The sequence below is a fragment of the Helobdella robusta genome (assembly GCF_000326865.2).
Source record: "Helobdella robusta unplaced genomic scaffold HELROscaffold_9, whole genome shotgun sequence".
Lineage (NCBI taxonomy): Eukaryota > Metazoa > Annelida > Clitellata > Rhynchobdellida > Glossiphoniidae > Helobdella > Helobdella robusta.
In genome coordinates this window covers 170,451-182,029 of record NW_008705512.1, presented here as the reverse complement: position 1 = coordinate 182,029, position 11,579 = coordinate 170,451, and the positions used below count along the sequence as shown (strand labels likewise).

At 33.7% G+C, this 11,579-nt stretch overlaps 1 protein-coding gene across 1 annotated transcript; it reads right to left on the bottom strand.

Moving 5' to 3' along the window:
• HELRODRAFT_123115 (hypothetical protein) lies at positions 1 to 4,054 on the bottom strand (the record flags this gene model as incomplete). Its single annotated transcript, XM_009032994.1, has 6 exons — positions 1 to 137; positions 255 to 329; positions 398 to 613; positions 732 to 825; positions 3,361 to 3,465; positions 3,971 to 4,054. Coding segments are annotated over 6 exons (711 nt in total), but the record flags the coding sequence as incomplete, so codon positions are not given.
• Between the last annotated feature and the right edge of the window lie 7,525 nt (positions 4,055 to 11,579).

The window sequence follows — 11,579 nt, the reverse complement described above, 5'->3', positions numbered from 1 at the left end:
TTCCAGAGCTGTCTCCTGAATTTCACTTTCCGGTAAGAGAAAACCATGTGTTCCCGTATCTCGCAGTTCCAAGGTGTAGGAATATTTGACGCCTGCTACACCTTTGACCCAGTCATCCGATGCTCCCGAGGCTAAGTCTAAATAGCAAATCGGTTAAACGTCTCAAGGCTTATAAAAATTTATTAGCAATCATTTGTTACCGATTACCGTCATCATGTCTAATAATGCTTTTATTGAAAAGTAAAAGCGCTTACACAGTATCCGCCCAGTTGACCCAACGTTGTATTTTGCTCCTGTCGTTTTTCTTATAGCTTCAATGGCTTCTGTTCCTTTTATGAGCTTATTAAATTAAATTTGTAAATACGGAAATGTTTCTTATGACATGAAAAGAGTAAACGTTGCAAACTAACCATATCATAAAAATCCGCTGGAACTTTGGTTGTGTAGCCCCAAGGAGCTAGAAAAAGTTGTCCATATGAGTGAAAGCTTAGATAAACTATCATGTTAGCCGATTTGCTGAGTATGAATGAAGCGATTGCTCTTGCCTCTGGTTCAGAAAAAGCATTTGGGCCACAATAATTTTCTCTGCACACATTTTTGCTGGTGCCTTCACCTAAAATATAAACGGTAGTAGTGATGATACCCATTTTTCTAATTTATGAAAAACTTAAATTTTTTATAGGCAGTACAATATTGTATTCATTATTCATTTTTTTACAAGATGAATTTACCGGCCCAGAAAAAATCCCAATTTCTGTTTAGATCAGTTCCAAGGCAAATGGTCGAATCATCATACCTTGATCTTGTTTTCCGCCACAACCTGTCCTTAATATATAATTTTAATAATTAAGAAATACCATAAGATATCTCACATATAATTTTGTCTCTACATAAAAATGCGCTATCTATGCCTCATCCAAACGTCTTTTAATTAGTTTTCAATTAGTTTATTTTTTTACCCAATAATCAAAATGTATAAATGTGCTTGTTAAGGCATGTGATGATTGGCTGCTATTATAAATTTTTGTTTCAATATTACGTTTTGTGTAATGCCCTCAAAATTTACTCGCAACGTCGTGTCGGGACGTATCACCTCTCACCCGATAACCACCAGTTTTTCTTATTGGAAGAAAGAAATTACGTAAAATTGATAGAAGCGGAAACACAGGTAATCTTTTTGTTTTTACTTCTGTTATTAACTTAGGCCAGTCCGTAATTTTATCTCATTAAGGTCTTGCTCTACGCAGGTTATGTCTTTATGGTGTAATACAACAATTTTTAAGCGCTAAACAGTTACATAAAAAAGCGCCCAGTCTGCATTTGAAAACAAAAAACTTTCGTTGGCGAGGCATTTCATACTCTTAAACCTGAATGCCGAACCGTAATTTGTCAATTAAAATATTAAGAAAATAGGATAACAAGTTGTGGATGGTTTTATTATGCTCCTGTAAGGAACTGTGATTGATAAAATTGACGGTGAACTAAAATTTAAAATTTTGGAGCTGAAGAGCAGTTTTATAATTATTGCGCGATTATATTAGGAGCCAATGATGTCTTTTGGATGGATTAAGGAACGCAATTACGGGTTTGTAATATGGTTCCATATTTATACCAAGAAATTGTCTTCGCTGTGATAATTACTTGATGCTGGAGACGTGATTGCCGAATATCAAGTGCCTAAGCGTTCTTCAAATAAATAAAAATTAATAATTATATAAAAAATAACAAATGATAATAATAAAAATGAAAAATCAGATTACAAATTGTACGAAATATTTGAATAGTTGCGATCCTTCATTGGACACAAGCTAGCAAAATATTTGAAATAAAAATGTCGTGGATAAAAAATAAGAAAAAACACAGCGATAATAATAATAGTAATTACAACAATGGTAATGATGTGAATTAATATTTACTTGCATGTATACACGCACATTCACAAAGGATTTAAATAAAAAAAAATAAACCGGTATAAAAAGATGTACAAATTCGTGCATTCAATTGAATGCATGTAACATTTAAACCATACAGAAAGACCTCAACATAATTAACGAAAATCAGTAATTAAAACAGAAAAAATAACCATGAATAAAAGCAAATAATAATTTTAATAAAAAATGGGTATTAAGGAAACATATAAATTAGTATCTGTTTTAATACGGGAAATTCAATGTTTATTGTATTCTGCTAAATAAACGTTCTGTAAGATGAAAGAATGATGTATGTATGTATGTGTGTATGTGTGGTGTGTGTGTCTATTTCCATTGGGTTATCAAGTAAATTCACTAGGTTACAATCAACTTCAAATATAAAAGAAAGCTGGTCTCGAATGAGTTGAAATTCGACAATGTCAGTCCTGTACTTGATTTTTATTGGTTAAAAATCAATGAGAGAATAATCTTCAAAACAGCTATTCTCACGTTCAAATGTATCAGTGGTTCAGAATATATGGTTAAAAAATTAAAAATAAATTCAAAACTGTGACATATTCAATTTTTTAGACCAGTGGATGGGCTGCGTTCAAACAAAACGACAACGGCGTGTTAGTCACTTCTGTAAACATGCTGCCGGTGCGAGTATTTTGTTTGTTATTGATCCAAAACGTCTCTGTTAAATCTGCCACTGCATGCAATGTCTGTTTACAATGATGAACTAATGAATCCTGACATGCTATACATTGATATATGTATCAAGAGTTATCATTCAAAAATAGACTATCGCATATGACTAGATATATTTTTTTAAATGAGCCATATCGCATATGGCGCTAGATTGCAATCGGTCCAAAATTGGGCTGCAAGGTTGGTTTCAGGCGGCCTTAAATACGACCATGTTAAGCTAATCCATTTGCTCTTCACTGGCTTCTGGTTCATCAGGGAGTTTTTAAATTTATCAAGGAATTCGCCTCTAAATATTTAACTGACGGAGTCATTCTTATAACAATGCCACGCTGAGTCAAACATTGCACTCTGACAATTCAGGTTTACTGTTTGTACATGACACAAACTTGGCTTTTGGTCGAAGGAATATCATTAATGAGTCCTGCTGTATGGAATGGTTTGCCTAGGGACTTTCGGGATCATAAGTTGTCTGTTATTCAATTTCGTAGAAATAATCGTTAGCGCCTCTGAGATCTTTTTCAAGGGCGCTTACAAAACAAACACATCAATAATAATAATAATGGACAACCTGATATCTTTTTAAAGTATATGGCAGTAAAAAATCAAATTTTTAGTTTATTTTGGAAACTATATATATATATATATATGTGTGTGTGTGTGTGTGTGTGTGTGTGTGTGTGTTTGTATGTACATATGCATACACTATCACATTGAAATGGCAAATGTTCTATCCACTTACTTTGATCCACGAGTACTCATAGCCGTCGGGATTAGCCAATGGGAGGATGTAGAACTCGTATTGGAGAGTCAAAAAGTTCATGACGGGATCAGATGTGTTCACTAACTGCCGAAATAAGTTTTTGTGGTTTGAAAGTTTATGAGGTTTTGTTTGCGTGGTGGGAGGAGCCTCTCAGATCGGTTTCGCAACGTTTTCAAATCGTTTAAAAACAGATTCTGAAAATTAAATAACTTTGAACGTTTGTAGTTAAGGATACAACTGATGGGTTGGCCCTTAAAAACAATTGTCAGTATTCGATAAATTCGCTGCGGTATTATCAGCATAACAACGTAATATTATACAAGTATTTATTATTTCGGTCTAACATTTTTATAATTCTATTGCATTAATTTAGTATCTAAATTGAATAAGTAAAATAATAAAATGCTAAACTGAAATAAGCATTTAAACATCTAAAATTTGTAAACAGTTGTACACGTAAAATTCTTACCCTTTATCCTACATAAACGACGATACGGTAGCGGTTTGACATAAAGAGTACAACATTGCTATGTTAAAGTAGATTAAGAAACAGACTCCAAACAAATTTGTGATATTCGGATATAAATACTTTCGATATGAAGTTGATGGCGGTGACCGGAGCAATCCATTCTCTGGCGTGGAAGCCTGCATCGATGAAGATGACTGGCCTGTCTTCCTCTCGCTGGGATATTTGGCTGATCTGTTTGAGGCATTCAAGAAGCCGTGTGTCGTTTATATTGGTGTTTGAATTGAAATTTTTTAGTGCCGTCAAGTTACATTTAAACCATTTATACTATTTTTTTAAATTTTCTTGAATAAATGTATAAATAACAGGCTTATTAAATGTTAGTTTGAGGTGGCGAATCTGGACAATTTTCACGGAGGAGGGGCACAATTTTGAAAAAGTTGAAATTTTCACGGAGGAGAGCCAAAAGTTTGAAGGGCGGCCAACATTTGTGGTAGTGTGGCTGACGACCTTTAGTTTGTTACGTCCATTATTGAAAAAGAGTGCTTCATTTGTCACAGCAATGATTTTTAATAACTTTTATTAAAAATACTGCTTGCAACTAAGGGAGGGCACTTGTCCCCTCCTAGATCCGCCACAGTTTATTTGAGTTGTATCTTTGAATAAGTGTTTGCACTTAACGAGTCAGTCATCAAACTTGTTCTCACCTTGACCACCATGATATCCCTGTGCTCTGTTGATTTGCCGATCGAGAAGACGCTACAAAAGCTGCAACGTTTCGGCAGTGCCGACAACCAGTTCATTATCTATGTTTAAATTTTTATTCACATACGAGTTTTATGTGTGTATGCGTTTTATTTAATATTTTAAAGTTAATGCTTGAACAACGATAAGGACGAATGATGCCACGTACAGTTTTAATATCCGGGTACTTTCGAAGCTCAACGGAATCAAATCCCAGTAATGCTGGTAATGATCTTTTGTTTCGAAGTGTGGCTTCGTCGTCGATGGTCTGATTTGCAGGCGGAACTTGATCGATGTTTGATCCATCTGCACGCTCCGCAGACGTTCGCTTCTCCCTCGTTTCAATTTCTTTGTCCAGCAGGCTTCATGTATGTAAAAATTGCGTTTAAAAATTTTTATGCATGCAACAAACGAAATCTTTGCGGCCCCATTTGATTGGAGAAATCGTCGGAAGCCCTCAGATCTGCATGTCTGTCTGTCAATGCTTTACAACAATTTTCGTATCGCGCCCCACCGACCCGGTCCAAAATTTCTATGCAAACATTTTTATTCAAAAAATCTAAAATTTTTCAAAACAACTTTTAACATTGTTTAATTTTAAATTAAGCTATTTATTTTTTATAAATATTAAATAACGAATAAAAAACGACAAAACTTTTGAGAGAAAAAACGCAAACTTTTTTTGTTTTTAAGGGGTAATGCATGTTTATAGACTATCGAAATCCATAATTGATACATCGCCCTATGAAGAAGAAACGCAATTTTGAATTTTATTCTCAGATTTATATTGAATAGATATTGAGAAGTAAAAAGTCTCATGCCGCCAGGTTAATGCAACTCATCAAACGTAGTGTCACCATCAGGCTTGGACTTGGATTAGGGACTTGAACTGCCAACTACCAAAAGAAGTTATTACAATTTTAGTTATAGAAGAAACTGTCTTTAATTATATGACAGCTTCAAATAATAGCTTTCATTGAATATAAAAAAGCTGAAACAGCATATTCAATATATAAGTTGTCTAAATATATTTACATAATAAGTATCCGAGGTCAGTGGTTATAACCTATGGCATATTAATTTTAATGCAAAATTTTGATTCACTTTTTCGAGCAGCTACAAATTTTTCAAAATTTGCAATTAGTGAAGCAGATAAAAAAAATCTCGACATTGAAGTGCAGACTGTTTTGAAGGGTAGGAGAATTATAGCCAACTAACCGCTTGAATGTGTGAAAGAAAAATTTTGGGTCCTTGTTCACAACATGGTTGTAGATCAAGTAATTAATTGTTTCATCAAAGATTCTCTTAGCATGGTAGTCTTTACACTGATTTGTCTTAAATGGGTTGCTCAAAAAATTGATGTTATTGTAACAAAAACTCACTTGTAACAAAAAACTTGAATTGTTATTGAATTTTGCAAGGAAATAGGAAAATGTTCAAACAACTTTCAAAGTTGAGTATAATTCGATCTTTCAAATGGAAGTGGAGAACATTTAACAATCTGAATCAGTAGAATTACTTGAAAATATGTACACAATCTCATCAGTTGAAAACAGCAACTGTCACAAGTATGAATGCAAATCTTCCAGAAAATGTATTGTTTGTTGCTATTTTGTTCTCCAAACATTCTATTTGCATTGCTTTGTTTATTCAAATTTGTATTTGGCTTACAAATTGTTTTGACATTATCCCTCACAAGTTGTTTGCAAGAGGTCGTTTTTAAAATTGAAATAAATTTTAAACCAATTAAGAAATTCGCTGAGCCAGTCAATTTTACAACAATTTATGCCGATGTCTTACGTGAAGGACCTTCTCCAAAACATGAACAACAGTGAAATCATTGATGTTTCAGCATCGACTAGTGAAACGATGGAAATGCTCTTACAGCAGTTAATAAGAGAGAAATTTTAGACTGTAGTATTTTTATGTTCAAGTGGTTAGATTCAACTGTTTAAAGTTTTTTCGTTGCATAATTACAAATTTTAAAGTGTAATGATCAAAAATCGTTCATGTACGAATTCAAGTGATGTTTTTGAAGTTTAAAATTTCATTATTATGCATGAAATAATCATAAAACAAATATATATATATAGAAATTGAATTAAATTGAAAATAGTGGTAATGTGGACCGCCCTGATCAAATTTCCCAGGCAGGTTTTTAAGCCAGTCCGACCCTGGTTACCATCACAACTCAATTACGTAGATAAGTAAAAAATAGTCACTATTCTAACACTACTACCAGCTACTTTTTATGCCAATACTATTTCGAAATATTATAAATTAAATTTTAAAAATTAAGAATCTTGAAGCGATAGATCTTTAGAAAAATGTATTTCTTCAAGATCCAAATGAACAAAGTCGCTGCATTTTAAATATTAACTTGAACCTAGCAATGGTTTACAACCAATGAACGACTATTGAAATTACACTAGAACATTACAAATGTATAGAAATGCATGTTTCCAAATTTATTCAATCACAAGGTGAATGCATAAACTTCAGTTAACGAAATTACGATTTTTCCTCTCAGCAATAAAAAGATCTTCAAGAGAAAGTAACAAAACAACAAATTTTCAAGTTTTGAAGCGACAATTTAAACGTGGAAATAGAAGCATTGAACAGTTATAGAAACAAAATAATATTATCTAATAACAGATTACATCACCTAATTGTAAATATCATTAATATACTTTGCCTCATGCAAGATCTAAATGAAAAATAGCTTTCAAATAGAAAAAGTAGGTAAAAATTTCATTTAAATTTTGTTAATGTTCAATAAAAGCAGTGTCGCTTCAGCTATCGATGATAATTAAAAAGTAGCGGTAACTTCGCTATTAATTAACCACCAGGCACTCATCTATAAATAATTATTGGACTCCATCATCCATAGAATGTTCAACAAATAATATACACATTTAAAAGTTAAAGGACATATTGCTAGTTTTTTTTTGTAAACAAAAAGTCAAAGAAAAAATTTAAAAATTTGACGATTGTGCACTGAATCACATTAAAACTGCTCCGTGGCAATGAAAGCGTTGAACTTTGCATTGTATTATGCTCGTTTAAGAATTTAAATTCTTATTTCATATTCAGAATCGATCTTCAAACGTTTTAAAGATACGCCAGCTACACTTATCCCTAAGTAAAATACATAAACACACTTATAAAGGGAACGCACACAGATACAGCCAGAGACACGCACAGACACACACATAAACGCACGCACGTACACACAAGCACAAAATACATACTACCACAAATGTAAAACTGACGAAAATTATTGAAGACATTTGGATACTCGAATGGAATGACAAATGGAATGGCAAGCAATTTCTTTTGTTGATTTTCATTCAAACTAAAACTTTTGACTGATTTCATGCACGTTAAATGCATTGGTACCAAGTTAAAAAGATTTTTTTTCAAAACAAAATACTTTTGTAGGTCCTGTTGGAGAATGCTGACGGACACATCATTCTTCTGCAGCAAGGCCAGTATGATCTCCTTCTCGTGAGGTGCCAGAAGCATATCCACGCACTTGTTTGTTGCCGATGGGTAGAGCCAAAAATCTACCTTCAAAATTTTTTGTTTTGTTATGAATCAAAATTACTTTTATGATTGTAAAATTGCCATTGGAAATCAAAAGCAGGTGAACGTTATCGTTGCAAATACATAACGATAAGAAAAAGAACCGCTTACAGATTTATTCTCATCGTTGGCGATTGAGATGAGAAGTTTCAACTGTTGGTCATCCCGTGGAATGGTTCGTATGAGAGTGTGCCTGTAGCAGTTGTGTTGCAGTTCATTAGTCAACAGTCATTGTATGTCGTGCTTGAGATGTTTAGTTTCATTTTTTATCCGGGTTAATTAGTTACAGTTTTTTTAAATTTGATAAAAGTTTGATAGCCAAATTGAATTACTGTGAGATTGCTTAAGCTTTTAAGCTGAGATCCATCTAGTTTGCATTTCAAACACACACTAATTGTTAATCCGCTCTGAAGGGGATTTAAGACGCACGCAATCTCTTCAATCGCATCATGGTAGTCCCGCGTAGAAAAACGTTCAAACCAGATTACAAATATCATCGTTTGTCAAGGAAAATGCCGAGGACCATCAAGAGTTTTCATCGGTTCACGTTTATTCAATGGTTCTGACATATCGGCACACAACATTAAAAGACGCCGGAGTTTTTATCATATCAGAGCGTGAAAAGGTGATGCATCCGACATTGTCGGTTACTTGAAAACAGTTGACGTTGAGGCAGCATTCTAGTTGCCTTACATTGCAAAAATGATGACACCAATGAGAAAACTGGCAACGATCAATCGTCGACTAGCACGGGCAACAAGTTTTCCAAAGTTTGTCCGCATCATGAATTTGAAATTTAGCAGCAGCAACTAAGTGTGCTAGTAAAAAAGAAGGGGATGACGGAAAATTGTATCGAGTTATTAAGCGCTTTTTTAAGTTTATTTAAAGAGCACTATATATATAAATGCTGATAATAATACACACACACACTATAAAAAAACAAACACTATATCTTTCATACAATATATAAATATATGACATGTATATATATATATATATATATATATATATATATATATATATATATATATATATATGGCATGTTTATTTTTCTTTATTCATCATTAATTTATGTGTCAACGCTAATAAATTGCAGAAAGAGTGATGTATGATGATTGATGGAAGGAAACGAGGAATGCAATAAAGGAGACCTCCGATCCCTGAAATTGCTGTGAGAAATCAGGAGGCGACGCTTTCATTATAACGAGTAAATATATTTGTTCCTATGTTCATTTGCATATTTGCATCTGCTTTTATCTCAATTTTTACTCTATGCGTTTCTTTGTATCCCACACACACAAGTTCATTTGTGGATGTATGAATAATGCAAGTAGTTGTGTTGTTGGCTTGTAAATAAATCCGCGTGTACGTAGGCCGTTCAAAGTTTGCGCTCAAATGTGCACCTGCTTTTTTGCGTGTGGGATGGTGCAGTTGTTCATGTAGTTTGCTGCTAATTGTCGCTTGCTCGGTCTAACAAAAAATAATATGAACAGCTGATGAAAAACTGGAAAGAGTTTTGTTTTAAATCTTTTGCTGAACAATAGCAACGGCCATCAAAATTGCACAGTTCGTGCAGTACAATTAACTAATGTAAGTTATTCAAGACATCAAAGATCTCCCAATTTAGATGTACAAAACATAATTTGTTAGCATAAATTTGAAACTTCTACTTTAAAATCCTGGTTTATGAATAACTACATAAACTAATGTGTTCCTAGGCACAAGCTACTTTTCTTCTTCCGTCGGGTGAGGTTGTATCGATATTTTCCCATTAAGAATGTTAACACTAAACGGTGCATTTATTTTTTACCATAATTTTTTAGATTACTACAAATATTTTAAAAATTTATTTGTTTCCGAATGCTCAAATTTTTTCTTCTAACTCCTGGACACGTCTTAGTAACATCAGCGCCATATTTAAAGCAAATTGTACTACATGAACTGCTCCCATTATCTAGGATGGTTTTGGTGAAGGAAACCATCTTTTCATCAGGTTTATAAAATTCTGTAAGGAAACGTGAGTAGGCTTAACTGCCATACAGTTGATCTCACAACTGTGCTGGCAGGCATTCGAGACAACTAAAAACTCAGCAACACCATAAATGTTAATAATTTGTTCATTCCACAAACAATCAATTAGGCTCGAAAAAATTACAAAACATATTCGACAGCTTTGTGATCTTTTGGCATTGTTTAGTGAAATACAGATGAAGATTCATTAGACCATCAGCATAGGAGGTGTGTATGGATTAAAAAAGTTATAGTGGTCGTTCGTATCAAACCTTAAAGAGTCTGCAACAAATCGCAAAACGATTAAGTGATACGTACCTGTGTTATTTATTGGCTGTGGCAAACATTTGCTTGCCGTGCACCGCTTTTAAATTATTTGCATGTTCACTCTTGGACATCTTCAAAATTACTTTGCATGGTGCCTCAGATATTAATAATATAAATGATATCATGATATAAATGTAGATATGAAACGCTCAGAATTCAAGCATTGTCGTTTCGTTGCATACATCTTGGCATGAAAGCAATAACGTTTGGCACAATCATAGAATACATTCTTGAGAATTTTAAAATTTCAAACTCTCCGTTGAAATTTTGTAAATAGAAAGAGATCAGAGTTAGACGCTTGAAAGGTTTAGATTCACCAAATTTTGTTACGAATGAAAATAAATTATTTAATTGGTGAAATTAGCCATTGATTAGAGAAAAATAAGGTTTTCCACTGAGGAATAAAGACTCTTATTTGATGCTTATTATACATAAAACTACCAAATATAAAAATTTTTTGTAGTCGAAAGTGTAACATAAAAGCGAGCTTATAAATAAATAATGCAATAAACGAGCCAACCCTTTGTAGCTTTTATAAGAACTGTTTTCCGTGGTTTCACCGTTAGGCTTGTTGTGGGTCTTCTTACTGTTGTTAATATTTTCATTTTTGTTATCTCTACGATCATCTTGTTTATAATTCATTTCATTGTTGTGCAGGTGGTATGCCTCTCTGTCGTTGCTGCTGCTTGCTCCATCGCCCGCCGCGTTTGCATCGTCAACATCCTCTCCTCCATCATCTGTGGAATTAACTGCAGCCACCTCCTCCTCGGTACTGCGGGGGTCATTTTCATGTTTGTTGGTGGTCGATTGTTCATTGTCTCGATGGATGTTTCGATCGATTGTTTTCACTTGATAATGATGCTTCTGCTGCTGATGATGAAGAAGTTGTTGTTGTTGATGAAGATTATGATAATGATGATGATGGTGATCAGGAGGAAGTTGGGGAGGAGAATGTAAACCATCCGGATGATTACCAGGTTTGAAATCTTCGAAGGACCTCGTTAGATCATCTGGTACTTGTTTACTTGTCTTCACGTCGTCTTGATTGTGAATGAGTAAGTTTGGC